At 37.5% G+C, this 15,137-nt stretch overlaps 1 protein-coding gene across 1 annotated transcript in view; it reads right to left on the reverse strand.

The window, feature by feature from the left end:
• Als2cr11 (amyotrophic lateral sclerosis 2 (juvenile) chromosome region, candidate 11) overlaps window positions 1-15,137 on the reverse strand; it is a gene marked incomplete in the record, with an annotated part of 162,005 nt that overhangs the window by 90,080 nt on the left and 56,788 nt on the right. The window contains 6 exon segments of the mRNA XM_013504749.1: window positions 5,417-5,710; window positions 7,416-7,459; window positions 12,980-13,058; window positions 13,611-13,716; window positions 13,985-14,031; window positions 15,094-15,113. Coding sequence (XP_013360203.1) covers window positions 5,417-5,710; window positions 7,416-7,459; window positions 12,980-13,058; window positions 13,611-13,716; window positions 13,985-14,031; window positions 15,094-15,113 — 590 coding nt within the window.

A 15,137-nucleotide genomic window follows, 5' to 3' on the forward strand; every position in this document is an offset into this window, starting at 1 on the left:
TCATATACTACATAAAATTAAAAATTAAAAAAAGAAACATTAAAAAAAAGAAAAAGAAAAATTCAGCAGGAACTGCTAATTCCATAGAAACTTTCAGAATTCAAGTAAAAATGACTGGGCTACCAGAAGCAGGCTGGGCAATTTAAGGAAATACCCTAAAAACAAGACAAGGAGCAAAGGAGAAATGATTGATGAACGCCCTCTCGCTCATGAAACATTAAAATGGAAATTTCTAGGAGGCTGTGGATCAAAGTGGTCAAGTGAGAGAACTGTAACATTATATATAGATTTGTAATTTGTCAACTTACAGGTGATAGCTGACGCCAGGGGCACAGCTGGAATAAAGGTGAAGGACACTAGGCAATGAACGTGGTTAATACAGCCCTGACTAATAGTTTCACTGGGAGTCTCATCTCTCCATAATTCAAGAAGAGTTGGGGCTGGGGATTTAGCTCAGCGGCACAGCGCCTGCCTGGCAAGTGCAAGTTCATGAGTTCGATTCCCGGTACAGGGGAAAAAAAAAAAAAGAAGAGTTATCCTGTGGGACCAAGGGACCATCAAAAAATTCTCAGCATCAGACAGATTCTTTTCAACTCAGAAGGTTTCCAGACTTGATGTAAACCTCATGACGTAAAAGAGATTGAGGCGGGGGCGGTTGAAGGTAGTACAAGTTAACTGCAGTTAGCTGGGTACCTACTGCATAAAACTGAGATGTGGCCTAATCCCCACTACACACTGCTAGAGAAGAACAATGCTTGTCTTTGACACTGTTTAAATTTTGTGTGGCTGTTCTAACAAATTCCTATATATCTGGTGGCTTAAAACAATTAAAATTTATGTGCACACAGTTCTGGAGACCAGAAGTCCGAAGTCAGCTTCACTGAGATAAAACAAGGTGTCTGTATGACACGCTGTCACTGGACACTCTAAGGGGGATCTATCATCGCCTCTTCCAGCTTCTGGTGAGTACTGGGCATTGCTGGCTTGATATACTGTAGACTATTTGCACATATATCTGCTCCATCTCCAGGTGGCTTTCTCCTCTGTACGTCAAATCTTTTGCCTGTCTCTCATAAGGATGCCACTTAGGGCCACATGAATAACCCATAACAATCTCCCGATCCCAAATGCTTAACCTGGTCACATCTGCAGTCTCTGCCATATAGGATCACAAAATCTTACCAAATCTAGAGGCTAGTCCTGAAATTTTTAGAGACTGTGATTCAGCCTACCAGAGGATAGGCTGAAGTAGTTATCCCTCTGTATCAGTGGGGGATTGGTTCCAGGATCCCATTCCCCATAATCCCAGAACTCTGAGATGTTTGAGTCCCTTACATGAAATGGCATAGTCTTTGCATATAACATACACATATCTTCTCACATACTTTAAATCATCTCCAGATTACTAACAATACCCAATATATAAATACCATGAAAATAGTGGTAATACTGCATTGCTTAAGGGGAAATGGCAAAAATGTCTACACATAATCCATACAGACACATTAATTTTTAGAATGTTTCCAGTGCTCACTTGTTTAAATCTGCAGATATGGAACCTGCAGACACGGAGGGCTGACTCTATACATTTGTATATTACGTATATAAATGTTCTAAAGGTCTCCAACTAGAACTTTATGCTGTCATATAAGAAGACTGGCTACCTTAATACAAATAAACATATGAAGAGGTCATATGAAGAACAAGAGACCCTAAAACTACATGGAGTCCATGGCTCTGCCACCCCACGGTCCTAACTGAGATCAGACTTCCTGCCATGTCCAATGAGGCACCAAACACGTGAGCAGGCTGTCCTGGAACTGATTCACCCAGCAGAGCAGCCGGATAACACAGCCCAGCTGACAGTGGGTGGAACAGAACTTTCCATACAAGTATAATCACTGCACAGGAATGCCAGGGGGAGAGGGGGAGAGAGAGAATATGAACGTTTTCAGATACTAGTCATTGTGATTATTTTTTAAGGCAAATATATAAAAATTAGTACCGGGGGATGGGATGCTGCCATAACAAAAATTCAAAATATGTGGAATTTGGGGCTTCGTGGTAGTTGAAAGTTTAGAGTCTCAAGAAAACTCTGAAGAGAATGCTAGAAGAACACGAAGGAAATTTTTAATGGATACTGTAAAAATGGCAGCCAACTGCTTACTGTGGTGGAAAATCTGGAAACTGCACCCTGTATTAATATGGAACTTAGAAAGCACACATGATAGCAACTTTGAATATTTAGCTATGGAAATTTCTAGTTAGAATGCTGAAAAGTGCCAAAGAGCACCTTTCAGATGTGTATTACAAAAGACAAGTACACAGAAGTGAACTTAAAAAGGACAGGTCAGGAGCTGCAGTTATAGCTCAGCAGCATCAGCACCTGCTTGGCAAGCCTGAGGTCATGAGTTCGATTCCTGGTACCAAAAAGAGCAGTTCAGTTGTCAAGTATAATTGAGCAAAAATTTTCTGGTGATGGAAAATAAAACTGCTTATCATCCAAACCTCTCCTTGTTAATGATTATCAAAGTAATTAAAGACCTCAGGGCAAAAATCAAATCTAAGGCATTGCCAGTGGAATGTGACCTGAAGGCCAAGATCACCATGTGGCTCTAAGATCTATCAAAACCTCAAAAAAGATTTAAGGTAATGCCTCAGAGACCTCCTCAGCCAGATGATTTATTCTAAGAATCTTAGCCCCTCTTTGCTAGACAGGAGCACTTCTAAAATTAAGGATACTGTGCTACAGCACCCCCAGACTCTCAATCCAAAGAAACAACTACCTTTCTTGAAGATACCTAAGGGTGTCATACTTGCTAATTAATATAATAATTTGTTACACAGTCAGCCCACAAAATCTTTAAGAGAATCACAGCATTTTAAGCTGAAAGAACTAGGGACGAAGTTTAAAGTAAAAATAGGCACTTGAAACCCCACTTTTTTGGACCATACAGAGAGATTCTAAATATATTAAACTACAAACAAAAATTATTTCTTATGGAAATATGACTATTCATAGGGGAAAGCCAACACCTTCAGAATTATTATGATCTGTGGACAGCTAAATGGTTCACGCTTTCCCTCCTTCCATCTTTGGGATGCAAGTATCTATTCCAGTTTTCCTGACTCACTATTATATATAAGACAGACAACTGGTCTCTTCAATTCACAGATAAGCGTGTAAATTGAAAGGAGCCATGCCCAGGGAGTGCTGCCCACACAGACCAGTTCTGATGTTGAAATCTGTACTTCAAGCCTGAGCCTGACGTAGTAATAACATGAGACTAAGATCTGGAAGGGAAGTAAACATGTTTTTCATGTAGACATGAATGGCTCGGTGGTTAATCTGCAGCAGAGAATCTCCAAATGTGGTCCCTAATCAGCAACACCTCCCACAATTCCTACCTTTCTGCAGTCCCCTCCCACGCTGATTCCCAACTAAGTCTGAGACTTGCTACAACAGATGCAGTGGAAGTGAGTATGTGCTAAGGCCAAGCCAAAATCTTAAGTCCTGAAGCTTTCGTTTTCATATTTTGGAGATGTAAATTGCAATACGAGAAGTTCGGCTGGCATAGAGAAAGCATAAGAAGAGGACACACAGAAAGGGAGAGGGCTAATTACCAAGCGACAGAGATAGAGGGATCAAACCGTGCGTCCGTGCAGCCCAGCTGAGCTCAGCTCTACAACTGTTTCCTCCAAAGTACTGATCATGGAAGTGAAAGATCATGCGCAGTCCAGTTCGGTCAAACTCCTACATGACCGTGAATCCAGCTACAATCCAGCATCATGTCAGTTCTGCAGACTCTTGAGAGGCGATTCACCAGTAAACAATTCATCAAATGAAAACTGAATATTTTGAAAATCAGACAGTAAGTAGAAGTCAAACTGGAAACTATGGAAAAATAGCATGCCTACACCAGTGGTTAATATCCTTAAAATAAAGAGAACTCACTATAAAATCCAAGCAAAATCTCCAAGTCTTCAAAAGAGATAAATAGGCAAAGGATATAATGTCTATGTATGGGAGGGAAAAATCAATATGACTAAGAAGTACACACAAGTTTCAATCCTTAAAGAGCATTAATACTCAAATACTGTTGGTAAGAATGCAGAGTTGCACAATTATTAGGAGAATAACTTGCCAACATGTCATTTACACAGATAATGAGATAATCACATATCCAAATAATGTCAAATCAATGTCAAACGATGTCCAGCAACGTGGAAATTTTTTAAATGATGGGACAGTCTTACTTGAGGACATTCTGCATCTTGCAAATGTTTCAGAAAATTCAGGTAGCGTGCTTAAAATGTTACCTCAAAAACAGCGTAATATAAAAATACATAAAATCTGATAGTGTTTTAAAAAAGTATATATATGCACAACAAAGACTATGATAAAATAAAATTGTTAAATGTGGCCATAGAATTATAAATTTTATTTACACTGTCTTTTATGCTTCTCACAGTTTTCTAAATTTTCTGACTGTGCATTATTTTCACATTCGCTAAAGGAACAGTTTCCCAGGGAGAGATATTTAGTAACATCGTATCTTTTGAAATTTGGAAAAGAATTTAGAAACCACCTAGTCTGATAGATCCTTGAAAGGATGAAGAAACAGGTCTACAGATTTAGGTGCCTGAGCTAGTTGAAGTATTTCAAGGTAGAACCTTAAAACTCAAATACCTTACTCTTAGACCTGTACACCCTTTAACATTGCTGTTTTTTAAAAAATCATTTTGTAAAAGTGATCCAAATAGTGATTCAAAGATCTAAGTTACTATTGTTTTGAGAAAAACTTTACTATAGGGTGCCTTTAAATTTATAGCCAGATCATTCTCACTTTAAACCTATAAAATTATCTATAACAAGAAGAATCTATGCTTTTTCCTGTGACAGTTTTATTTAAAATGTCCACTAAAATACCTTTCCAGGCTTTTAAATTTCCTTTGAATTTATTTTTTGTTATTGTTATTATGTTTTAGGCTCAAATTTTCACAAGTCTAGGACATTAGTTTATATAACTGGCATCTCAAATTACTTTGCTATTTCTTCAAAGGTTTTCTTGATCAGTGTAAGTGGGATAGAAACATTTAATACACTTAAAAATATTTCTAATGGGTGACATTAAAGTGTATTTTCAATTTATTTGTACTTCATTTGCTTTTTAAAATAAATTATCTTTATTTGCTAACCTTGTTCTTCAAATATGAGGGTAGACCCCTTTAATTCAAGGTCTTCTGGATTTTATCTTTTAAAGCTACCTTTTGGTTTCCAATCTGGGGAAAGAAAGCTTGTACTTTTTCTCTCAGCTAAGTTTAGATAGTTGCTTTGCCATCTTATTTCGGCTGGAGATGAGCCTAAGTTCCTCCTCACTTCCGCTGGAATTACACGGATATTTCTCAACTTTACCTTTGGTGCAGACCCGTCTGATTTTAAAATGCTTGGATATGTGTTTCTCAGTCTTACTACTGGCGGTAACAGCATGTTTTTCATTTTATCCTCTAGCGTGGCTCTTGGTTGCTGTTCATCTAAAGGTGGTAGTTTCTCCTCTTCTGTTACTTTCAGGGTGGGAACAACGAAGAGCGGAATATCTGTGGGAGGAGGCGCTGATTCCTCAGTTCTTGGAGCAACAGCGTTTGAATTATCTGTGTCTTCAAGCTTCAAAGTTGGCACAGTCAGGACTTTCTTATCGTCTTCCAGCAACTAAAAAATATATCAGTACAAACTATTGGTTGATCATTATTCACTAGAAAGCACTTAAAATAAAATCAACTGTACCCTATTCTTTATCGTAAGTTACCATGAATATTTGTAAAATATATTCCTTAGTAAAAGACAATGAGAAATTCTCTATTTGCCTAAAATCATGGACAACAGAATATTATAAAAAATGACGAAGTGTTTTATAAAAGTATTTATTCATGTATTTTTGGATTTTATAAATGAACAACATCTCTTTTTAAAAGAGCGACGTTAAAGGGTGTACAGGTCTAAGAGTAAGGTATTTTTGAGCTTTAAGGTTCTACCTTGAAATACTTCAACTAGCTCAGACACCTAAATCTGTAGACCTGTTTCTTCATCCTTTCAAGGATCTATCCGGGACTAGGTGGTTTCTAAATTGCCTTCCAAATTTCAAAAGATACAATGTTACTAAATATCTCTCACTGGGAAACTGTTCCTTTTACTGAATGTGAAAATAATTTTTATGTAGTTCAGGCTGGCGTTGAACTCACTATGTAGCCCGGGCTGGCCTTGAATTCACAGTGATCCTCCTGCCTCAGCTTCCTGAGTGCTGGGATTATAGGAGTGCATCACCATGCCTGGTGTCAGCAACATTTTAAAAAAGAAAATATGGGGTCTGATATTTTACCATTATACTATGATCAATATGTCATGAAGTAAAAGAAACTTTAACAGCACAATAACCCAAACAACATAATTACAATATGTCATAAAGGAAATTCTAACAGCAATTACAGCACAAAGAAAAGTATCATAAAAGACAACTTGTGAACGTGAATAAATTCTGTATTATAAAAGAATTCTCTGTACTGTCTCTTTCTTCTGCTAGGGAAAACTGTATACCCAGTGACGGTGAACATTTTAGAGCTTTCACTGGTAACAAACAGCACGTATGCCATAGGTTTGACAACTAGTGCACACTGATCCTTCAACTGGTATTTGGTAGCCACTGGCTTGTTTGTCAAAATCAGTAGAAAAAACCCCTGTTATTCTTTGATGTTTTCTTTGGGGGTTAACTGCTCAATGGAATTAGTAACACCTATAAAATTAGCTGAAAAGTGAATTATATTAAGTGAATTTCATTTTTACTATTAAACATATAATATTCCATGGGCAAAGTTTAGAAAATGATGCAAGATTTTGGTGAGAAAGAGTCAAAAGTACAGTTAGGTCTGTATCATCCATTTGTAGGATCTTACACAAAACTTCACATTTTTTTCTTATTTTCCTTCTCTTTCCTCAACACCTTTTGTCCCCTATTTTCACATGTATTTTTTTTTTTTTTTGAGACAGGGTCTCCCTATGCAGTTCAGGCTCAGGCTGGCCTTGAGCTCACTTTATAGCCAAGGCTGGTCTTGAACTCGCAAGGATCTTCCCTCCTCAGCCTCCCAAGTGCTGGGATTACAGGCGTGTACCACCACGTCCGGCTTCATATGTATTCTTAAATGTTCCTGTTCTATGCTGAACCCTCTCTTTCTTGAGAATAAATTTTAAAAATCAGGCAACAGTATAGATATTTCCCCAACACAAGTAACTATGAAATCACTGAATAACATCTTGGGTGGGTTTTTTTTTCCTTCTTATCTACCATTGTTTCTCCAGTTACAACTATTTTATCCCTTTATAAAATAATGGCTACTAGAAGTTCTCTTCCAACTTCACTTACCTCAGTTGGTGGAGGTTCAGCTTTACTCCTTCTGTGTGGAAGATCTGTTTAAAAAGAATCAGGACATACTTTATTCTACAGTATAAAACAGTAAAAGCATCATTTATATTCATGTACATTGATAAACTGTTGCAGTTTTTCTCACCACAATCAAAAAGCAATATAAAAGGAGGCAGCTACCCTAACGTAGAGCCTGCTTAGAAAAAACAGGTTGATGAATCACTGGGAAAACAGACGCATGGTAAGGGAACACAACGAACAGTAACTTATACACTGTTGTCCTAAGTGCCCCAATCACTTTATATTTCCAGCAACAGTAGGCAAGGGCTCCCGTTTTCCAGTTCTGGCCGACACTTTCTTACCACTCTTTGGCCCTGATAACCGCCTAACTCGGGTGTGAGACGATATGTCATTATGATTTTGATGTGCATTTCCCTCATGATTAGCGTGGCTGGGAACCTTTTCATCTTCATGTTGGACATATTTTTTTTTGGAGAATGTGTATTCATTCTCAACCCAGTTTTTAACTGGCTCATTTAAATGGGGTTGTTTTTGTTGTACATACTGAGTTGAAGGAGCTCCAAATACATTTTGAATATAGATCTCTTAGCAGATGGTTTGCAGGTATTTGCTTCCATTCTGTAGGCTGCTTCTTCGGGCCATTAATTGTACGCTTTATGGTGCAGAAGGTTTTTAGCTGGATGTAGTCGCACTTGCCTGCTTTTGCTTTTTTTTGTTGTTGTTGCTGCCTGTCTTTTGTTGTCTTATTCAAGAAATTATTTCCCATCTCAATGTCTCAATGAACTTTTCCTCTATATTTTCTTGTAGAAGTTTTACTTTAGGGTTTCAGGATTAGGTCCCTAATTTTTTTCAGATAGTTCATCGTTTGTGTATAGAAACACAGCTGATTTTGTATCAGTTCCACTGAATTCGTTTATTACTTTAACATAGGTTCTTTGTGTAGAGGTTAGGATTTTCTACAGAGAAGAGTGTGTCATTTGCTAAGATAATACTACTTCTTCCTTTCTGGTTTTTTTTTGTTTTTTTTTGTTTTTTTTTTGGTTTTTCTCCGGTACCAGGAACCGAACTCACGACCTTGCGCTCGCCAGGCAGGCGCTTTTGCCGCTGAGCTAAATCCCCAGCCCCACTTCTTCCTTTCTGACTTGGGTGCCTTTTACCTTTTTCTTGACTAGCTCCTCTGCCTAGAACAGTGATGACAAACCTTCTAGGGATTTCAATGATACAAACAGCCTGCTGCAAACATGTGCCTTGCGTCTGCTACTAGTACTTCTTGTACTGTATTTCATAGAAGTGGCATGAGCGAGCACCATTTCTCTGTTCTTGGCCTTAGAGGAAAAGTTTCCTCTTCACTACTGAGAATGACGTTTGCTGTGGATTTTTCATATATGATCTTTATTATAATGAGGTACTCTCCAATTATTCCTGGCTTATTGAGTGTGTTTATCTTGAGAGACGTTGAATTTTGTCAAATTCTTTTTCTACATTTATCTAGATAATTGTGTTTTAGTAACTAGCTCTGTTAATGTGTGTTATGGCTTGTATCTAGAGGTCTCCCTAAAGCCTTATGTGATCACAGGTGGTGCTTTCTGGAGGCTGGATCTAGGATGTGTGCTGCTGGGATCAAGGATGTGGTGCTGGGATTGATTCATGGTGCGATGCTACCCTGGGTGTGAGCATTACTTGCCCTGAGGGTGGGGAGCCTGGATAAAATATAAGGGACAGAAAAAATGTCATTTGTTGCTGCTTGCTGCTTGCTCCTTCCTATCAACTTCACGGCCCTGCTGCCTTCTGCCTGCCATGAACTGTTTCTCCTCTGAGACGCCCCTCTGCAGTGCCACCCTGCCTTGGAGCCAGCCAGCTATGAACTGACACCTCTATAGACTGTGAGCCAAATAGACCTTCCCTCCTTTGAATGTCAGGTATACTGTTTCAGCAACGAGAAAAGTAACTAAGACAATACGCTATGTCAAACCGATTTCTAGATGATGAAACATTCTTGCACCTGCTAGGGATAAATTCTACTTGATCACGGTGTATATTTTAATGTGCTGTTGAATCCAGTTTACTAGTGTTTTATTAAAGATTTTTTACAACAGTATTCATTGGGAATATTGGCCAGTCACCTTCTCTAGTTATAGAATCTCTGATGCCAAGGTAATGCTAAATACAGAATAAGTCTAGAGTTGTTTCATCCTTTTTGGTTTTTTTTTTTTTTTTTTTTTTTTGTACCAGGAATTGAACTCATGACCTCATGCTTGCCAGGCAGGCACTTATGCCGCTGAGCTAAATCCCCAGCGAGTTGTTTCATCCTGTTCATGTTTGGGGAAACATTTGAGAAAAAATGCTTTCAATTTGCTAAATGTTTGTTGGAATCCACTAGTAAAGCCCCCTGGTCCTGGGCTTCTCATTATGGGCAGGTTTTTCTTCACTGACTCAGTCGCCTTCATATTCACAGGTATGTTCAGACTTTCTCTTTCTTCAATGTTCAGTCTTCACAGGTTGGATATTTCTAGGAATTTATCCATTTATTATACCTTATCCAATTTGTTGGCATATAATTGTTCCTTATAGTCTCGTTCTTTTTTATTACTTGGTATCATTTGCAATGTCTTCTCTTTCACTTATGATTTTGCATCTTCTCTCCTAAGTTTAGCTGATAGTTTGCTAATTTTGTTTACCTTTAAAAAACAAACTCAGTTTAAAAAAAAAAAAATTCCCTATTTTGTTTGTTCCTGGTCTAATTTTTATTGCTCTCCTGACAACTTTGAACTTCTTGTTCTTTTTCTAGTTCTATGAGGTGTGAAGATAGGCTGTTTACACCTTTATTCTTTTTTGATAAAGGTTTTTACTGCTATAAACGTCCTCTTGCTGGTTTTTATGCATTCCATACATTTTGGGGTATTGTCTAATTTCCCTTTATTGCTTGACTCACTGGCTGTTTAAAAAGTGCATGTTAAATTTCCACAAACTTATGAATTATAGTTTTCTTTTGCTATTAATTTTATTTCTACTCCTTTGTAGCTGGAAAAGACAGGCAGTTGATTTCAATGTATTTTCCCCTTTCTCCTAGTCTCACCAGCATTTGTTATTTTTGTCTTTATGACAATGGTCACTCTAATGGGATGAGATATTTCTTGTAGTTATGATTTGCATTTCCCTGATGATTATCCACGTTCAGTATTTTCTATACGCTTGCTGGCCATCTGTATATCTCCTTTTAAGAAATGTCTATTTATGAGCAAAGCATGGTGGCACACACCTGTAAGTCCAGCACTCCAGGAGGATGAAATAGAAGGGTTGCAAATTTTAGAGTACAGCCTACAAGACTTGGTGAGACCTTGTCTCAAAAAAATGTTTTTTGTTTTTTGACTTAACAATCTGGCTTGGAGAATGTTCCATGTACCCTTGAGAAAAATGGGTATTCTGTTCCTGTTAGGTAGACTCTTCTACATGTGTCCATTTGGGCTACAGCTATGTTTATATGGTCTACATAGTTCAACTTTGCTGTTTCTTTGTTAATTTTTGTACTGTTCTATTTCATTATTGAAAGCAGATTGCCAAAGTCTCTATTATAATATTATTATCCATTTCTCTCCTTAGTTCTTTTTATACATATTTAGGTGCTCCACTGCACACACATTTAGGTGCTCTGATGTGCATGTACTTAGATGGGCAGGTGAAAGTGCACATATACTTGCAATTATTATATCTTCTTGACGGACTGACTCCTTTATCACTTCATAATGATCTGATTTGTCTCTTCATATTTTTAAAAGTCTGGTTCTCATCTGTTGTAAATATACCCATTCCCGATCTCTTTTGGTTACCATTTTCTGTCTTTGTTCATTCATTAATTTTTAGCCTGCATGTGTCCATAAATCTTTAGTCTCTTGCACAAAATATACACTGGGATCTTGTTTTTTTATATTCATTAAGCTATTCTATGTCTGATTAGTGAAGAGAGTTTAATGCATTCACATGTAAAGCATGATAAGACCTTACTACTACCATTTGTTTTCTTTTTCTGGCTTTTATTCATACATGTCTGCAGTATATAATGACTACATTCAGTATGGGGGATTGGTACATGTACATAACACATTTCAATTTCCTTTTCTCCCGCTTCTCCCTGATTATATGGAGCTATGTAAGGGGGAGGGTGAATGGCAAGAAGCTGTTTTGAATATTGTTACTTCTGGCTAAAATGTGGCTGGTGTTATATTGGCCCAAGACGCAAGAGCCTCTCAAAACGTTTCGGAAATTCTCAGAAGGGAATTGTTTTGTGCACTGTTACTGGTGTGTCTACAGAGGACAAGAAGGATACAGGGCTTCTCATTTTGCCATCTTAATTACGTCCCCTAACTCAGCTCATTTTTCCAAGCTGTCATATCTCATATGTAAAATGAGTAATATTACCTTATTTTATAGACATGATACAATTATATATAAGATGTAAATGGCAATCTTGTTAAATAGTTGAGATCTCAGGTCAAACTGACCAGCTCAGATTTAACTCCTATGAATTAGTGACTTGTGGCCTCTGATTGGTTGATTATTTAATGTTTGATCTTGAGCTTCTTATCCATACATAGTAATAGTTCTTTCAATTGACTGTTGTGAGGACTGACATATAATCCAGGTAAAGCACCTGGAACACGTGATCAACAAATATTAGTTGGAACACAGGAGACTATAGGAGCCAAAAGGAAGTAGTCACTAGACGATCCAGTGGTCTCAAGCTGTTTGGATCGGTGGGGAGGCGGGAGGCAACTATGAGTTACTGAGAGAGAGCACTGAAGAGGTGATATTGAAAAGGAAGTCAGTGGTCACCTTAGACCTAAAACTTGAGAGTTTCAGGTGAAAAGTAGACTAACGACGCAATAGCTCTGCTAGGCTAGTCAATGCCCTAAGGTTCAGTCATGAATGTACTTAAAAGCCTGATGCAACAAGGGAAGTAGAAATAAAGAGGAAACATTACTAAGTTGTGGTAAAAGTCTTACAACTAATCATTATTCCATACCTGAAAAATTGAAGATTTTAAAGATAGATATATTATAACGCATTTTAAAGTACAGTAGTGCACCCTATCTTGCATTTGAAAGTACTCTCTTGAAGACGGGTATTTTAAAGGTCTGCATGTATTTTTCCTTAATTAAATCTCTTACTGATAATTAGGATAATTTCTTGAATTTAATGTTAATTTCTTCCTTTCCCCAACTACACTTTCTATTTTACTCTCTCCTCCTCCTCCTCCTCTCTCTCCTCCACACAGAAGAGCTCACAATGTTCTGCAGCTCACAATGTTGAACAAAAAATAAAGGAGCAAACAAGCATTAAACCTTTTCTGAAAAATCCTTAATAAAGCCTAAACTTTTTCCTTGGAACTATTACAAAATAAATGCTACATACCAAATCCATGATGAAAACATATATTTACTTCCTAACAAAAATGAAATTCACCTGCAGCAAATTACTAATTTTTGTGCTGTAACCCCTTGATTCCTATTGTCTTAATGATAAACATGAAAACATTAATTTCTTACACAACGTTATAGTCTCTTCAGGTTTCTTTTCATCTTGGTTATTATTTAGGCTTTCTGGTATCTTGTTTATATCAGTTTCCTAGAATAAAAAAAAAAAAGAAAATATATTGGGGAAAACATTTAAAGAGTAATAAACTTTCCTCTGCCTTAAAATCTTCTTTTTAATATAATATGCTTTTTCCTCTAAATTCACAGAAGACAAGGGAGCCGAGTTTGTAAGAAAAGCAATCCAAAGGGCACAATTTTAAAGAAAAATTGATATTCCAGACAGCAGGTATCCAAGAATGGATTGAGGGAGTGCTGCTTATAAGGGGTGAAGTTAGGTTTTTTTTGTTTTTTTTTTTTTTGCAGCAGGTAAACAAAATGCTCTAAAATTGATTTTGATGATGGATACACAACTGATATAGTAAAGACCACAGAATTGAATGCTTTAAGTAAAATCCATTAACTAAACCTTACAAATTATCAATGAATAATGACAACTATCAAAATAGGAAAATGTATAAACCATGAGTAACATTTTACATATCAAGAAAAAATAAGCAATATCTGATCACTGCTTTTAATGATTATAGTATCTTTCTTAAAAGTATTAAAAGCTATATGTGGGAGAATGTCTTATGTCAATTACCTTGGAATTTTTAGGTTCTAATTCTGGGTTAAGTAGGCTTTCTAAATAATCAGCTTTTTCTTTCCATGTATTCAAATTTTTATACTCCTTTTTCATTTTTTCCAACCTAAAGAAAGCAATCAGTTGTAGATGAAAAATCAAGTGACAGAAGAACATATATGGTATGATTCATAGAACACAGTGTGATCTACTTATTAAAAGTTCTAAAAGGGATATAGTTAAAGGAAAGGTAGTGATTAGAACAAAAATAATGATACTTGTTCCCAGGGCTTACTTAGAGAGAGGGGTGTAGTCTCATAAGGACACACAAAGTGGACATTCCCAATCACCAGAGCTCCTGGAACAATTACAGCACCACTTCCCACCCCGCCTACCTGACAGAGAACCCGGATTCCGTTTCACAACAAAGTATTAGCCGTTGCTATGGCAGCCACTGCTATGTTGCCACTTCTACTCAGTTATTCTCACTCCCTCAATCTTTCCCTCCTCTGTGCCGCACCCAGCTAAGCCCCGCCCACTAACCCTCCATAAAAACCCAGCACAATAAACTTCACTCAGACTCTCCTTTGGAATTTCTCTAGCAGGTCTCACCTGCAACCCCTAAATTCAGGTTGGCTGTTTGTCTAACATATTCAATAGATAGTGTTCTTAGTATTTTTAATTGTATGTCGTGGCTGTTATAACAGAGTATCATTGGTGATTTGGCGGCTTTAACAACAGACATCTATTTCTCACAGTTTCTTCCCATCTCGTGGATGGGAAGTCCAACGTCAAGGTCTCAGCAAATGCAGCCAGGTGAAGGCACTCGACCTGGTTTCAGATGACACATCTTCTTGTGTCCCCACATAAGAGAGGGATGGGTCTCATGTCCCCTCATTTCATAAGGGCATTAGTACCATTCACAGGTACTATTCACATCCCTACCAGCTACCCTCAAATCTAATCTAGCACTGCTTGTCTCCCAAAGGTCCCGCCTCCAAAAACCATTAAAGTGGAGGGCAAACAGCGAGGTTTGAAGGTAAGAGGAAGATCTAGGGACGGAGGGAGAGTGGAGGGGAAAGAGAAGTAAAAAGGACTAAGATGTGATATGTACGTATAATACCAACTCCCCAGGATGAATGTATTCATCGTGTATCACAAACACGTACTACTAAAACATAACTTTTAAAAAGTAGAGGGGCCAGGGATATAGCTCAGAGGCACAGGGTCTTTCTTGGCAAATACAAGGTCCTGAGTTCAATTTCCAATATCAAAAAAAGAAGTGGAGAGCAAAAACAATCACTCCATTACTATATACCTAGGTAGCTATTGCTTAGCGCGTCATGTGTGAAAACCTGGGTTCCATTCTAACACTTAAAAAAAGGTTTAAAAAGGAATTTAGCTTCTAACCCAAGAAACTTCAAAAGTCTTGTGTAACCTAGTGAATAATTCATAAGAATTAAAGGGACAGGAGAATGTTTCCCAATTAATTTCATGAGGATACCACGGCCTTGACAATAAAACCTGATAAGGACATTACCAAAAAAA

Source organism: Chinchilla lanigera, unplaced genomic scaffold (genome assembly GCF_000276665.1).
Source record: "Chinchilla lanigera isolate Chin_1 unplaced genomic scaffold, ChiLan1.0 scaffold00092, whole genome shotgun sequence".
In the NCBI taxonomy this organism is placed as follows: domain Eukaryota; kingdom Metazoa; phylum Chordata; class Mammalia; order Rodentia; family Chinchillidae; genus Chinchilla; species Chinchilla lanigera.